The sequence below is a fragment of the Elephas maximus genome, chromosome 19, assembly GCF_024166365.1.
Source record: "Elephas maximus indicus isolate mEleMax1 chromosome 19, mEleMax1 primary haplotype, whole genome shotgun sequence".
In the NCBI taxonomy this organism is placed as follows: domain Eukaryota; kingdom Metazoa; phylum Chordata; class Mammalia; order Proboscidea; family Elephantidae; genus Elephas; species Elephas maximus.
Window position 1 is genome coordinate 2,468,296 of NC_064837.1, and position 15,273 is coordinate 2,483,568.

At 46.7% G+C, this 15,273-nt stretch overlaps 1 protein-coding gene across 1 annotated transcript in view; it reads left to right on the plus strand.

Annotated features, from left to right (window-relative positions):
- The first annotated feature begins 1,536 nt into the window (after positions 1–1,536).
- TRIM16 (tripartite motif containing 16) overlaps positions 1,537–15,273 on the plus strand; it is a 38,655-nt gene continuing 24,918 nt past the window's right edge. Inside the window, exons 1-2 of the mRNA XM_049861551.1 lie at positions 1,537–2,738; positions 12,052–12,147. Of these exons, the coding sequence (XP_049717508.1) occupies positions 2,223–2,738; positions 12,052–12,147 (612 nt within the window). The 5' untranslated portion in view covers positions 1,537–2,222. The remainder of the gene's footprint in view (positions 2,739–12,051; positions 12,148–15,273) is intronic.

Below are 15,273 nucleotides of genomic sequence, written 5' to 3' on the forward strand. Positions count from 1 at the left end.
AGAAGAAAGGGTGGGAACAAGATGGTGAGGGGGAAAAGAAATTTTGTTTTTTTGGCGGGGGGAGGGAAAGCATGAGGGAAAAGAGAGAGGCCACAGGGAATCCAGGCAGGCCCAACACCTTCTAATCTGCCCTTGAGGCTATGGAACCCGCCAGGCAGGGCAAACACCTTCCTTTCCCCCTCCCAGGAAGATCAGAGGCGTCATGGCATGTGGGTGGACCAGTTCACCTTCCAGGTCATTGTGTAAAAGGGAAGAGAAAGAAAGCAAAGCAGTTTGCTGATAAGGGAACCACTGGGGAGAAAGTGCTGAAAAGAGCCTGCTGTGACAGAAGCCAGATCCTTTTCCTCCTGGCTGGAGATATAAGGACCCTGAGATTAAATACAAAGATACCTTTTCTGTGGGGTCTTTGGTAGTGGAAGAGGGTAGTCAGGATAGCTAAAAGGGGCTGCTTTTCTCGTAGAAATATATGCATATTTTATGCGTGTTCAAAAATGAAGAGGGCTGTATCTGGGATAGATTTTTTAAAAATTTCATTGTGGTAAAATATCTCTGACAAATCATTTGCCATTTTAATCATTTTTAAGTGTGCAATTCAGTGACATTAATTACATTCTCCATGCTCTGTAACTGTCACCACTGTCCATTTTCAAATGTTCTCCATTACCCCGAGCAGAATCTCGGTACCTCTTCAGCTGTAACTCCGCACTCCCCATCCTTTCTCCCACCTTGGTCATCACTATTAAATTTTGGTCACTGTGTTTTTTTTATGTGCTTGCCCATTCTAGATATTTCATATAAGCGGGATCAGACAATATTTGTCCTTTCGTGTCTGACTTCCTCAGCATCATGTTTCCAAGGTTCATCCCTACTGCAGCATGAATCAGAATTCCATTTCTCCATGGCTGAGTAATACTCTATTGTATGTACGTACCACATGTTGTTTATCCATTCATTTGTTGAGGCATACTTGGGCTGTTTCCATTTTTTGGCTGTTGTTGATAATGCTGCCCTGCATAATGGTGTACAGTGAAATAGATTTTTAAAGTCTTCCATGCCCTCCACCTCTGAATAGCCTATGGATTTCTGAAATGTCCTGGTCAATGACAAGAAGCAGTCTGTGTTTACCTGGTTTAATCCAGATCCTGCAGGACCCACTACAGGGGTGCAGAACCACTGGGAGTGTAACAGCTTGGAATTACCCCAACCCCTGATCTCTAGGGCTAGCTGGATCCCTTGTTTCCTACCCTGTCCCCATCCGTTCCGTTAGCTTTCCAAATCCATTTGAGGCCAAACCTGTATCTGAAGAAAGAAGAAATCCTGGGAGAAAGCTCTAGGATGCACAAGTCGGGGGTCCAGGTACCCTGGAATAACCCTGGGTTCTCTGGTTCCCATCTGGCAAATCCTGAGCGCTCTGTGCAGCCCATTTGGCCACGCGTAGGAGCTCCTTTCTTCTAAGGAGCTATATGCTTCACGTCGCATACCCTGGCCGCGTCCAGGAAGACTTTATTAAGTGGGTAGCGGGGCTGTTTCTCAGCACACAGCACTCTGGGAACTGCAGAGCAAGATGGGTGGCCTGGAAGAGATGTGTAGACGAAGACAGGGCTTCCCCCACCTACAGTCCCCCACTGAATACCCTTCCGAAGCCTGTCTCCTGGAATGTGTAGGAAGGTGACGTGGATAAGATCAAGTGTCAGAAAAGTGTGTCCTTTTCCTAGTGGCCTCATGGCAATTCTGTGAGTGGGAGGGGCTGAATGGTTGCCCCATGCCTGAGGTCTTTACATTTTGGATCCCTTTAAAAAATAAAAACAAAACGTTTAGCTTGTCAAACCCGATAAAGCAACACAGGCTTATGAAAGAGCTCAGGGATCTCCAGTTCATTCCAGAGCCACCACAGAAACACATGGTCCTTAGCAGAGCCTGTGGGATAGGAATGACTCACAAAAGAATAGAAGTTTTAGGGCTGGACTCTAGGAGGGGCCGAAGCTCATGAGGAGTCATCCAGAGCTGGCCTCTCCTAGAGCCCAGTCTTCTAGCTGCCTGTTGTTACTGCAGCTGGGCACTGGCCCAAGCCTGGGGCAGTATAATGAGTAACTGAGCTTCCTCTGGGAGGGAGGAGACAGCTGCAGTCATCTAGGCGTGGTTCTCCTGTCTGACTTGGGCTGCATAGTTCCTGGGAGGAAGGGGCAGAGGAAGGACAGCTGAGGCAGCGGCAGAGCCTCCGGATGGCTGAGCTTGATCTGATGGCTCCAGGGCCACTGCCCGGGATCACTGCCCACACCCTGGCACCTCTCAGCCCAGACTCTGGGGCAGCCAGCCCGATAGAAGAGGACTGGGGGAGCCTGGGGGAGCCTGAGGGGCAGATTGAGGGGCAGGACAGCAGTTCTGCAGAGCCAGCAGTCGCTGTCGGAGAGTGCAAGTGCAAGGGAGAGGGTGAGGAAGAAATCTTGTGTGACTTCTGCCTGGGGGCCAGCAGGGTGAGGGCAGTGAAGTCCTGCCTGACGTGCATGGTGAATTACTGTGAGGAACACCTGCGGCCCCACCAGGAGAACAGCAAGCTGCACAGCCACCAGCTGGCTGAGCCAGTGCCGGACAGGGACCTGCGCACCTGCTCGGCCCACCACCGCTCGCTGGCCGCCTTCTGCTGCCCCGACCAGCAGTGCATCTGCGAGGAGTGCAGCCAGAATGAGCACAGGGGCCACGCTGCTGTCTCCCTGGATGCAGCCCGCAGGGACAAGGAGGTGAGCTCTTGGTCTACCAGGAGAGGAGGGTGGGGGAGACAGGGTTCCCAGGAAGCAGCCGGGGCCACTGTGGCAGCTTTGGGGTCTCCCCACTTCACTTCTGTGCTCAGCTCACTTAAAAAAGGACTTTAGTCTTAGCACCTGGTTATCAGTCCAGAGTAAATATCTGTTGCCCTTGGCTCTGGAACCTGTCTCATGTAGGTCACTCTGTCCCCGTCTCCGTTGCTGTCTCTGATACCTCTACCTGTGTCTTTCTCCTTATGTTGCTAGTTTTCGTCTGTTCTGACATAGCTTTAGGTGACGTCTGTGCGGGTGTCCGAGGCTCAGACAGCATCTGCATGGTGTTTCCATCCACAATTCATAAAATGCGGACTTTGGCAGAAATTCAAGATTAAAGAATTCAGCCTTCCCCCAGTTTCTCTTTTTCCCTTTATTTAGCCAAACAAGTGACCGGTATAAAGTGCCACTCTAGAGATACTAGTGTGAAACTCGAGCTCGAAAAGTGCTAAGATAACGTTGAATTTGAAACGTACATCCAGGTATAATGTCAAACAGGGCTTAATTTAGGGAAGCATAGATGTTCCTCGCCAGCGGCCCTGGGAGGGGTGGAGAAACACCTTGCTTCCAGACTGTATTTTTATTTCCATCAGATAATGGACCTGCTTCTAGAACAGCTGGGTTTTCTTTGCCCTAAAGCTGAGAGCCTGGAGGAGTTCTCGCAAGTTTGCTTTAGCTGCCATATATGTTTGTTTCTCTTGAGCACTTTTTATGTTTCCCCAGGGAAGTGCTTTGTTTCTCATACTTGACTTCCCATGAGCACTTTTTTTCCAGTGGGCAAGTGAAGTTGACTCCTGTCCCACATTCCTTATGTTCATACTCACTCAGCTCCCTATTTGTGCTGACCTCTGCCAGCAGATCGACCCCAACTTCTTGTTGCAAGATTCCTGGGCAGCAAAAGAAAGGGGTCTCTGAGAAGGAAGATTCTTTTGAAGGGTTTGCTCTCCAGTGCCTCTCCTCCACGTTCATCCTTAGATATGTAGTGTATCCAGTGTTAGTGGGAGCCGTCCTGGAAAGCTCCGTATTCCAGATGCCAGTGAGTCACCATTTTCGGCTTGTGAAGCCCCTTGCCAACTGTTTCCAGCTTCTCTAGGGCCTGCGAATGTCCTGTCAGGAGGCCACTGCCCTTCATTTCCCTACATCTATAACCATTAGGAGGGTACCTATCAACAGAGAGATCAAAGGAAAAGTCTCCAGAAAATTGAGGAAAATAGTATTTATGGAGCATTATGATGCTTTAAAAGTCTTTGAGTGGTGTGAATGGTTTGCCCTTGGCTGCTAACTGAAAGGTTGGTGGTTTGAACCTACCCAATGGTGACATGGAAGAAAGGCCTGGCAATCTGCTTCTGTAAAAATTACAGCCAAAAAGACCCTATGGAGCAGTTCTACTCTGACACACGTGGGATTTCCCTGAATCAGAATTGGCTTGATGGCAGCAGGCTTCGTTTGATTTTATGATGTGCTAAATGCTTTCTGTGGATTTCTCATGGAATCCTAACAGAACTCTATGAGGTGGGAAATCATTATCTCTGCCACATTTGTGGAAGGTCATACCATCAACTAAGTCATGGAGTAAGGAATGGAAGCTTATGGAAAGCCATCCTACCAGAGAACCCCCAAATCACAGTGTTGTAACCAACTTCTCTTTTTTGGCACTAAAAACCTGCCACACGTATACTGGAAATGTTAAGACAAAGTGTCCTGCTTTTCTTCTTGGGTGTAATATCTGAATTTACAGCTGGAGGAACAAAACAGGTACATGTTAAAAGACAATCTCCACCCAACGTTGCAATAGATTGTACCATGAAATGGGTCTCCTTCCCGTCCCAGATTCTCACATCTCCCTCCTCAGAGGCAAACACTGCCTATAATTTCTTTGGCTTCCTTTCAGAAATGTCCTATGCCTGTACCAAAAAAAAAAAAAAAAAAAAAAAACCAGCATATATAAAATAAGAATTTTAGACGTAGGATACCCGGCGTATTACAGAGACTTTAGGTAATCATCACTCTGAATAGGAAATAGTTGTGCAGATCCCGCCCAGAATCCCAAATTTCAGACAACTTATAGGAGAACTGTGTAAGGTCAAATCGTGACAATTGGGTAAGGGGCCCTAAGGGCAGCTTTCTAGTGTTGAAAAGCAATCATGGCTACAGGGTCAGTGCTATAGCCATTTACCCTAGATTTTTGGTGACGCCCGTGACTCACGACCCTCTGCTTCCTGGTTGGCGTAAGAGAGCTCGTGTCCTTTTAACCTGAGTCCTTGTTTTCAGCTCAGAGAGCAATTTACTCTGTAAGTGTAGCTACACTCTAGGTGGTTCCTCCAAAGCTTAGGAGCCAGAAGTCAAGTAGAGAAATACATTTTCTCTAGTGTTTTAATATTCAAGTAGAGGGAATATATTTTCTAGTTTGTTTTAATATAGCTGTATAAGCTGTGATTAGTCTTTGGAAAATGGCACAGGTTCTGTTCAAGATATGGCCGAGCAGCCTGTTCTACTCTTAAACATAACAAGCACCCTAATACCTTACATGTTTTCTACTATTCACAATGGGTGATTGAGAACTTGACATAACTAACGCCATAACGATGCTCTAAGTAATCTCTAAAACCATTTTTTTTATTACACCAGCTGCATCGGTCTCTTCCCAAGGGGTGCGGAGCTCTCTCAGCTCCTGTGGCCTTGGTCTTTCTTTTCTTCTTCATGCTCTTGAGAAATGGCCTTCAGCCTGCAAGGGGGCAGCTAGAAAGGCTGCCTGACTCTATTGATAGACAGCTTTCTTTCTTGCTCCTTAGTCAGAGTGGACTTGGCAGAACAGTTCCACTAGCCAAGAGATTCTTACGTAAGTTTTTTTCCAGCCTGTTACAAACATACAGATTAGAGTCCGGATGTCTAACATGCATGTCTTTAGTTTAATAAAGAGTTTCTTGTGGTGGTTTTGTGATGTATAAGACCATCTGTGGGCTACTCGCTTAAAAACCCTCCCATTAGTTCTTTAGAATTAGACAGAATTTGGGAGAAATTTAACCCCCTCTGTCTCTTGTACACCAGTGTTCAATAAAGCCCTCTAACTGCTTACCTCCTTCTGTCTCAGTATTGGCTTTGCAGCAGGAGGCTCGAATCCATGATTTGATTTGTGGCAACAAATTCTGGTGCCCAAAGTGGGGCTCTTGCTGCTTGAGACTTGGTGGCCCCAGGTGGGGCTCAGACCGGTAAATTAACCCTTAAGTGGCCTCCAGAGGTTTTTTTTTTTTACCTCAAAAGGGAAACATTGCCTGGTCCTTATTCTCGCCACAGCACCGCCAGTCCCTAACCTCACAGATATAAGGTGAACAGGGAACAAAAGGTTTCTTGCAAGGAGCCCGAGAATCCAGCTCAGAAGACATAGATGATGGGACTGCAACCTCCACCAGGATTATTTTGAAAATATTATCACACATAACTAGGACTCCCTTCAGCCAGCCTGTGCTAGCTGGAGTTACTTGCTGAAGGTCACACTGGAGTGTATCAAAGGCTAATTACTCAGGCAGGCATGTTGGACATACCAGTTGCCATAAAATCGATTCCAACTCATGGCGATTCCATGTATGTCAGAGTAGAAATGAGCTCCAAAGCATTAAGAAAAAAAAATTTTGTTGTACTTTAGGTGAAGGTTTACAGAACAAACTAGCTTCCTGTTAAACAATTAGTACATGTTGTTTTGTGACATTTGTTGCCGACCCATGACATGTCAACACTCTCCCATTCTTGACCTTGGGTTCCCTATTACCAGCTTTCCTGTCCCCTCCTGCCTTCTCATCTTTGCCCCTGGGCTGGTGTGCACTTTTAGTTTAGTTTTGTATTATGGGCCTGTCTAATCTTTGGCTGAAGGGTGGAACCTCAGGAGTGGCTTCATTACTGAGCTAAAAGGCTGTCCGGGGGCCATACTCCTGGGGTTTCTCCAGTCTTTGTCAGGCCAGTAAGTCTTGCCTTTTTTTTTTTTTTTTTTTTGTGAGGTAGAATTTTGTTCTACATTTTTCTCCAGCTCTGTCTGGGACCCTGTATTGTGACCCTTGTCAGAGCAGTCAGTGGCGGTACCCAGGCACCAGCTAGTTGTGCTGGACTCAGTCTGATGGAGGCTGTAGCACTTGTAGATCATTAATTGTTTGGACTAATCTTTCACTTGTGTCTTTGGTGTTCTTCATTCTCTCTTGCTTCAGATGGAGTGAGACCGATGGAATACCTTAGATGGCTGCTCACAGGCTTTTAAGACCCCAGACGCTACTCACCAAAGTAGAATGTAGCACATTTTCTTTATAAACTCTGTTATGCCAATTGAGCTAGATGTTCCCTGAGACCACGGTCCCCACAGCCCTCAACCCAGTAATTTGGTCCCTCAGGGAGTTTGGCTGTGTGTATGGAACTTCCATGACCTTGCCTTGGACAAGTTGTGCTGGCTTCCTCCAAAGGGTTTTTGCTGGCTGATATTTTGGAAGTAGACCACCTGGCCTTTCTTCCAAGGCACCTCTGAGTGGAATCGAACCTCCAATCTTCCGGTTAGCAGCAGAGTGCATTAGCCCTTTGCACCGCCCAGAAACTCCATGGTGTGCACAGGAAGCAGCAGATGGCAGCTATGAGGGAAAGCTATGAGGGCACAAAGCAAGTGAGGTCCTGCTTAGTGAGGTCCTGCTTAGGGTCCACAAAGCTATTGATTTCTCAGTTAACCAAGCGAGCCCTTTCTGAAGCTCCCAGGGTTCCTAGGTATGCCAATGGGCAAAAAATCTTTTTTAGGTTTTGAAAGATGGGTGTTTGATCAATTATTTGTTCTAGCTTCTAGAACCCAGCTCTTCCTAATGGAGAACTCCGCACTTCCCTCTGTCTCAGGCCAGCTTCCTGAGGCCCCGTCCCTTTTAAGAGCAGCTGCTCTTGCCTGGAGGCTGCTAGGTCCTCTCCCTTTCTTGGAATCTCAGGCTGGCTTCCCTAAAAATGAGACCTTGTGTGTGTGTGTGTGTGTGTGTGTGTGTGTTGTAAGATTGGGAATTTTTCTGTGACCCAATTTTTCTTTTTGTTCTGACCCATAAAATGCCTGTAGTTCTTCTCTGATCTTCAAGCTTATCAGACATTATTGAGTTCTACCTTGGGATAAGTGCTAGGCTATACTGTCTGCCCTCAGAGAGCTTGGACTCTAATCAGGCTCCACGGAGAGCTGAATAACACGGCTGCTGCCTGTTCAGAGGAGGGAGAGGTCCAGGTGGTGAAAAGGCCGGGTGGGTCCTTGGAGGAAGGAAGACCTGAGCTGGGCACTTTCTTAGATCTTGGAAATCCACAAGTGCCAGGACACAACACCCAGCATCAGCATTGGTTCCAGGAAGTTCTCGGCTGAATGTGACCTAGAACAATCTGTATGTAGAGTAAGAGTCCAACTGTCTGAGAGCAAAAAGTATTTGTGCCTACTTGTGGAACAGTTAACCTGCATTGTTTACAGCCCAGGAAGCCAGAAGGTAGATAATTTGAAGCTACTCAGGAAAATAATTTCTTCTAGAAATTCTAAAGAATGGCTTGGAGTCAGCATTATTTAACTTTTTTTTTTTTCTTAAATATTCTACCAGGCTGTGAAGTCTGTCAACGTCAGGGGTTGTGTCTTATTTGACTGGACTGGCATGTCATATGTTCTGACCAACCCAACTGAGGAATGAAGTCAGCATCCAGGGTCCCACCTACTGAATGCAAACTCTCCACAAAGGCTAATACTGCTTGGTTGAAAATACAAAGGAGCTGATACTGTGTGGAATTTTCTTCTCTCTGCTACCTCCCTCTCCTGTTTTTATTTGCACTTCTAACCCAACTCCTGGCCACCAAGCTCTGGGTACAGCTTTTGTCCTGTAGATAGAATAAGGAACAATTCTATTAACATATTCATGTGGCCCAGCACTGGAGGAGACACGAAATGATTTGCCTCAGGTTGGATAGCCAGCAAGTGGCGGGCCTTTTGACCCCAAAATGGCATCTTTTGCACAATGTTAGTTATTACCTGGTTGGAGTAGGCAGGACTCCCCATACCCTTTGATATGTGGCTGTTTTATACCTATATGGCCACCACCCACCTGTTTCTTAGTTTTGTCGTACTACGGTGGTTTGTGTGCTATATGTCACCGGTATTTCATATACTAGAAGGGTCACCTATGGTGGACAGGTTTCAGCGGATCTTCCAGACTAAGACAGATTAGGAAGAAAGGCCTGGTGATCTGCTTCTGAAAATCAGTCAGTGGAAGCTCTCTGGGTCACAACAAAACACTGTCCGACTCACTTGCTTTGGACCTGTCATCAGGAGGAGTCAATTGCTGGAGGAGGACATTGTGTTTGGTGAATTAGAAGGCCAGAAAGGGTGAGGGAGACCTTCGGTGAGATGGATTGGCACAACAGCCGAAACCACCGACTCAGACATGCCGGTGGTTGTGAGGAAGACAGGCACCAGGCAGCATTTCGTTCTGTTGTATGTAAGGTTGCTATGGGTTGGAGTTGATGCCACAGCAGCTGTCTATCTATGTAACTGCCTGCCTGCCTGCCTGTCTGCCTCTGTCTGCCTGTCTCTCTCTCTCTCTCATCTATCTATCTATCTATCTATCTATCTATCTATCTATCTATCTATCTATCTATCTATCTATCTATCTATCTATCTATCTATCTATCTATCTATCTATCTATCTATCTATCTATCTATCTATCTATCTATCTATCATCTATCTATCATCTATCTATCTATCTATCTATCTATCTATCTATCTATCTATCTATCTATCTATCTATCTATCTATCTATCTATCTATCTATCTATCTATCTATCTATCTATCTACCTACCTACCTACCTACCTACCTACCTACCTACCTACCTACCTACCTACCTACCTACCTACCTACCTATCTACCTATCTATCTATCTACCTATTCTATCTATCTATCTATCTATCTATCTATCTATCTATCTATCTATCTATCTATCTATCTATCTATCTATCTATCTATCTATCTATCTATCTATCTATCTATCTATCTATCTATCTATCTATCTATCTATCTATCTATCTATCTATCTATCTATCTATCTATCTATCTATCTATCTATCTATCTATCTATCTATCTATCTATCTATCTATCTATCTATCTATCTATCTATCTACCTATTCTATCTATCTACCTATTCTATCTATCTACCTATCTCTCTATCATCCGTCCGTCCGTCCGTCTGTCCGTCCGTCCATCCATCCATCCATCCATCCATCATCTATCGATCTAATCTACCTAATCTATCTGTCTGTGCCCATAGGCACCACTGTCCTGCTTTTGTGCAGGCCCAACACTGACCTGAGATGTGTATGCGGCAAACAACTTGGGAAACCTCAAGCCGGAGCCTGAGGCACCCCATCCTTTTCCGGGAACAGGAATAACTGGAGATACTTGTCTCTCACAGTGGCCCCACCTTTTGTCGTAATTGGGAGTGCCTTTCCTTGGGGTGACTCACTCAGAGGGTACCCCATTAGGTCCTTAGAGGTGCTTTTCTCCTTTTATGGCAGTTCTGGAGACAGGAGAGAGAAGCCTCATCACTGGGTGTCTCTGGGTGTCTCCCCACGGCTTTGGATCTTGATGGGGTAAAAAAGACAGCTTTAAAACACATTCTATATCCATGCTGTTTAGGAGCCGTCCTACAGGAGCCATTGCTGCGATGTGTTCTGTTGTGTCTTCCGTTACCTTTAGACACACAGCCCATGGTTCCCCACCACTGCCTCAAACAGGCCAGCCCTCCCTCTCCCCCACCCCACTCCCGGGCCTCAGGTCTTAGGTCTCAGATATCACTTTGAGGGCTGGGTGCTCACTGAGGCTCCCTCTGCTGCCTGTGATCAGTGACCCAGAGCTGAGTCAGCCTTACCTGCCTTTTGAAGTGTGTCTTTGTGAGGCAAGTCCCCTGCCAGCCACTTTCCTCCCCAGGGGACCTGGGATTCCCCCAGGCTTCAGTGGGAGAAGGGAGAGACATTTAATTTATGCCGTCTGAATTTCATTAGAGCATAATGACTCACAGCTTCTAATGCAGACATTAGCTGTTAAAAACAGTTTAAGCTGATCTTTTTGTTTTTTTTTTGCTGTCCCATGCTCTTGTGGATGAAAGCAGGAAAGTGACAGGGCCTTTGAAGTTTGGAAAAGATTAAGTTTGCGCCCTGGCACACATTTTGGCAGCAGAAAGTGCTTAGCGAGTTGCAGCCTTGGTCGGGGGGTCACAGTAGGCAGCCCGGGCACTCAGACAGGTACTTGGCTAGGCTGGTGGGGTGCTCTGTGTTCCCACCGCCAGAGATTGATCACAGAGCACCTCATGAACGCAGTCACGGAGGCCTTAGCAGTGATAATAGTAACAAAGACAAGCACTGACATTTCTGGAGCCTTTACAGTGTGCCAGGCGTTATACCAAGTTCTTACTTAACACATATAATCTCACTCAATTCTCACAACAGCCCTGTGAAGTAGGTACTTTATTTATCTCTATTTCACAGGGGAAGAAATGGAAGTTTAGAGATGTTAAGTAAACTTGTTCAAAGTCTCAGCTGCTAAATAGAATAACCGGGATTCTAACCTGGCTGTTGGGCTCTAGAATCTTCTGCCACAATCTTCTGATTTGTGGGCTTCAGGGTCAGACTGGAGTCCCTGGGTGGTGCAAACGGTAAACACACCCAGCTGTTGACTGAAAACTTGGAGGTTTGAGTCTATCCTGCGGCACCTCAGAAGAAAAGCCTGGCGATTACTTCTGAAAAATCATCCATTGAAAACCCTGTGGAGCACAGTTCTACTCTGACACACGCCGGGTCACCATGAGTAGGAATCCACTCAACAGCACCTGATTACTCTTTGGGGTTCAAATTCATTGACTAACGACGTGGCCTTGGATGAGTGTCTCAATTTTATCATCTATGAGATGGAGACAGTAGCTCTATTTACCTAATATCGTTGTTGTATGGATGCTATGAGGCAATCCACATAAAGTGCTTAAAATGATGACCAGCACCCTGTAGCCAATACTTGCTGAGTTCAGCCCCAGGAGGGTGCTGGCACCCAGTGGAAACTTTGCACCTGTGTTTAGCTTGAGGCTGGCTCCTGAGAGCAGCTCCAGAGGTCAGGTTTTCTTTTTTATGGAAGAAGGGCCAAGACCTCTGGTGGACAGTGCTGTTTGTTGCCTTTGGGGAACTTCTGGTGCACTGGGCTGCTTCCTCCTAAACATTCATTCCTCTTTCCAGGCTGAGCTTCGGTGCACCCAGTTGGACCTGGAGCGGAAACTCAAGTTGAATGAAGATGCCATCGCCAGGCTCCAGGCAAACCATAAATCTGTTTTGGTAAGTTTGGTCTGGGTGCCTGGTCAGTCTTCTGCACAGCTGGCTGCTGCAGTGCCAGCCAGACCTATGGGGCAGGGGCCCTGGGGCTGCAGGCCCAGCACTCCATGTCCATGGCTCCTTGGGGTTTCTCAGCAAATGGGAATTGTAGGTACGGTCTGCTACAGCACAGGGTTGCCTCACCTTGCTGTTGAGATTTGTTAGGAAAATAGTTTGTTTCAAAGCTGGTAAGTGATTACTTTTTAATAATGTAGAGTGGTGCCAGGATTGCTCTTGTAACAGCAGCATTCTTGTTTTTATGTTTGCATTTGCATTCTTGACAAGGAGAAAATGGTGTGTGTGGGGAGGGGAGGGTGGTGGTGTTTAGTCAGATGCATATGCTTGGCATCTTCCACCATGGAAGTGTCACCAGTACTGTGCTACACCAGTGGGGGAAAAAAGAGCTGAGTGCTGCTGGATTAAGTGGATGGTCTTTGATAAGGTCAGTGGTGTCCCTGGCCACTTAGCTTTAGTCTCCCTGGTTGATGACCACTTTCCATATAAACTCTAAGTAGACCCAAGCAGTTCCACAAATCCCTGTCATTGGTGGCAAACCAATAACCAGTCAAGAGAATGTAAAACACTTACCCTAAGGCAATGAGTCAGCGGTATCATTTTTGTATACCAAGAATGATTTCTTCTACCCATTCATCTGTCTGTCCGTCCATCCATCCGTCCATCTGTCCACCCACCCATCCATCCATCCGTCCGTCCATCCATCATTTCCATCCATCCCTCCCTCCCTCCCTCCCTTCCTCCCATCCCTCCCATCCCTCCCATCCCTCCATATGTAATACATGTATTTTCTTCTTCTGGGTGTTCGCTATTAACTAGTTACTGAAAAATGAACATCTCTTTCTTTCCCACAAGGTCTCTGGGTGGCGCCAGCAGTTTGCGCTCTACTACTAACCTAGAGGTTGCTGGTTCAAACCCACCCATCTGTGCTATGGAAGAAAGGCCTGGCAGTCTGTTTCTATAAAAATTATAGCCATGAAAACTCTATGGAGCAGTTCTACTCTGTAACACATGGGGTCACCATGAGTTGGAATCAATTCAACAACAAAAAATTTTTTTTCCTTCCCCACATAATCTTATGAAAGGAAGAAAAATACTTGCTCTTTTGAAGCCTTAGAAACTCTCAGAGATTGTTGCTTTCCAGGCTTAGGATAATCTAGAGAATCACATAGCGCACCCTGACTTCCAGCTCTTTAATCTTCACTTTGATTCCTACTCAAACTTGTAACTGCTGGTGACTAGGGAAGGTAACTATCCCAGTGACCACTGTGCACAAGGGAACCGGAGACGAACGGGTGCAGGCTTGTCTGAGCCTCCTGGAGGCACGATGGAGCGGGAGAGCCTGGGTGGTTGTTTTCTGACCTCAGAAGGAAGGACTCAGTGCATTGACAGGCACGTGCTCCATCCTTAACATTTTTAGACCATGAACTTTTGGCTACTTTGATATGTTAGCGGCCTCTCCTCTCTGTAGTTTTGTCTTGTCATCCTTCAGGCAGTAAATGATATCCTTTGCACATCCCACTTACCTGCAATGAAGTAGTCTTTCTCAATGGGGAGGGTGAGGAACTTGAAGCCACATTTGACAGGCGGAAGAGTCAGCCCACTAACGTCACTGGAGCCTCCTTTCCTACCAGCCTGGGCCCTGGGTTTTGTCTTTGGGCTCATGCGTCTCAGCCTCATAGAACCTAAGTGTCATAGCCTAGAGAACCAGTGAGTTTTGCTCCTTTCCTGGGTTACCCCTTGTGTTGGTCCCCACGCTTCATCTTGCTCCTGCTTTCTGATGGTGGTCAGGCCAGGGAGTACCCAGGGGCCTCTCTGACTCACAGCAGGGCCATCTGGACCCCAAGGCCATGGGGACGAGGAGTAGGCGAGAGAGCTAGAACATGTAACCTAACGTAGAGCCTGCCCAAAACACCAATCCTCCTAAAAAAGGTTATAAGCAAAACTGGCCAGTTTTCTGAGACAGATTCCTTAGCTTTTACTTTTTTGCAATATTGAAATGCAATTTGAAATTTATAATTTAGATACAGTTTTGATTAAACCAAAAACCAAACCAATTGCTGTCAATTCCATTCTGATTTATGGCGACCCCAGGTGTGTCAGAGTAGAACTGTGCTTCATGGGGTTTTCAGTGGCTGATTTTTCAGAAGTGGATTGCCAGACCTTTCTTCTGAGGTGCCTCTGGATGGCCTTGAACCACCAACCTTTCAGTTAGCAGCTGAGAGCATTAACTCTTTGTGCCACCCAGGAACTCCACAGTTTTGATTAGTTGTCTCAGAATCCAGCCTTTATAATGACAAGGCAGCATCTCTTATTAACAGCTGACTCAGGAATTCCTGGGGAGGCATGACATCTTTCTCTTTCGGTCACCTGCTCAGCAGCACCCTGTGTATGTAGTCCCTTCTGGGTGTAGGTGGTGCCTCTTTGCTAACAGCCATCAGGGCCTAACTCCTGTCCCTTCTGTGGTCCTGGCTGTGGCACTTGAGGGCTTCAGTTTGAAAGCCTGAGCTGCAGTCCATGGGCTGAAATCTCAGCTGACTGACTCACCTCCCCTGATTGCTCTGATGAGTGTGCCAGTGTCCATGGGGACAGGGTCAGGCTGTGCCTGCTGAGAAGCTGTGTCTGGAGCCATCTGGGATCCCCTACCTCAGTGCCTACTGAGAGGCTATACAGAATGGTGGTTAAAGGAAGGGCTCTGGAGACAGACTGAATCAAAACCTTAGCTGTTGATCTTGGCAAATTTGCTCAATTTTTTGGCTTCAGTTTCTTTAAGAAATGGGATCATAATTACCTACCTCTTAGGGTACTAGGAGATGATACATGTAAGCACTTACCACATGTTGGTTGTTCTTATTATTATTTTATGTAATTAAAAGTGGCCAGCCAGGCAGCAGAGGGTCCTAATTCCCAGGTGGGTGGAGGAGAGAGAGGGGCAGAATGTCAGAGGGTATCTGAGGCTATACCCAGTGGAGTCCCTGGTGGCAGGTATGCTGCCCAGGTGGTCCAGATGAGATCCAGGTAAGATGCCTCATTCTCAGGCCTTTGTTCTTCAGACCTTACCCTAAACCCACATCT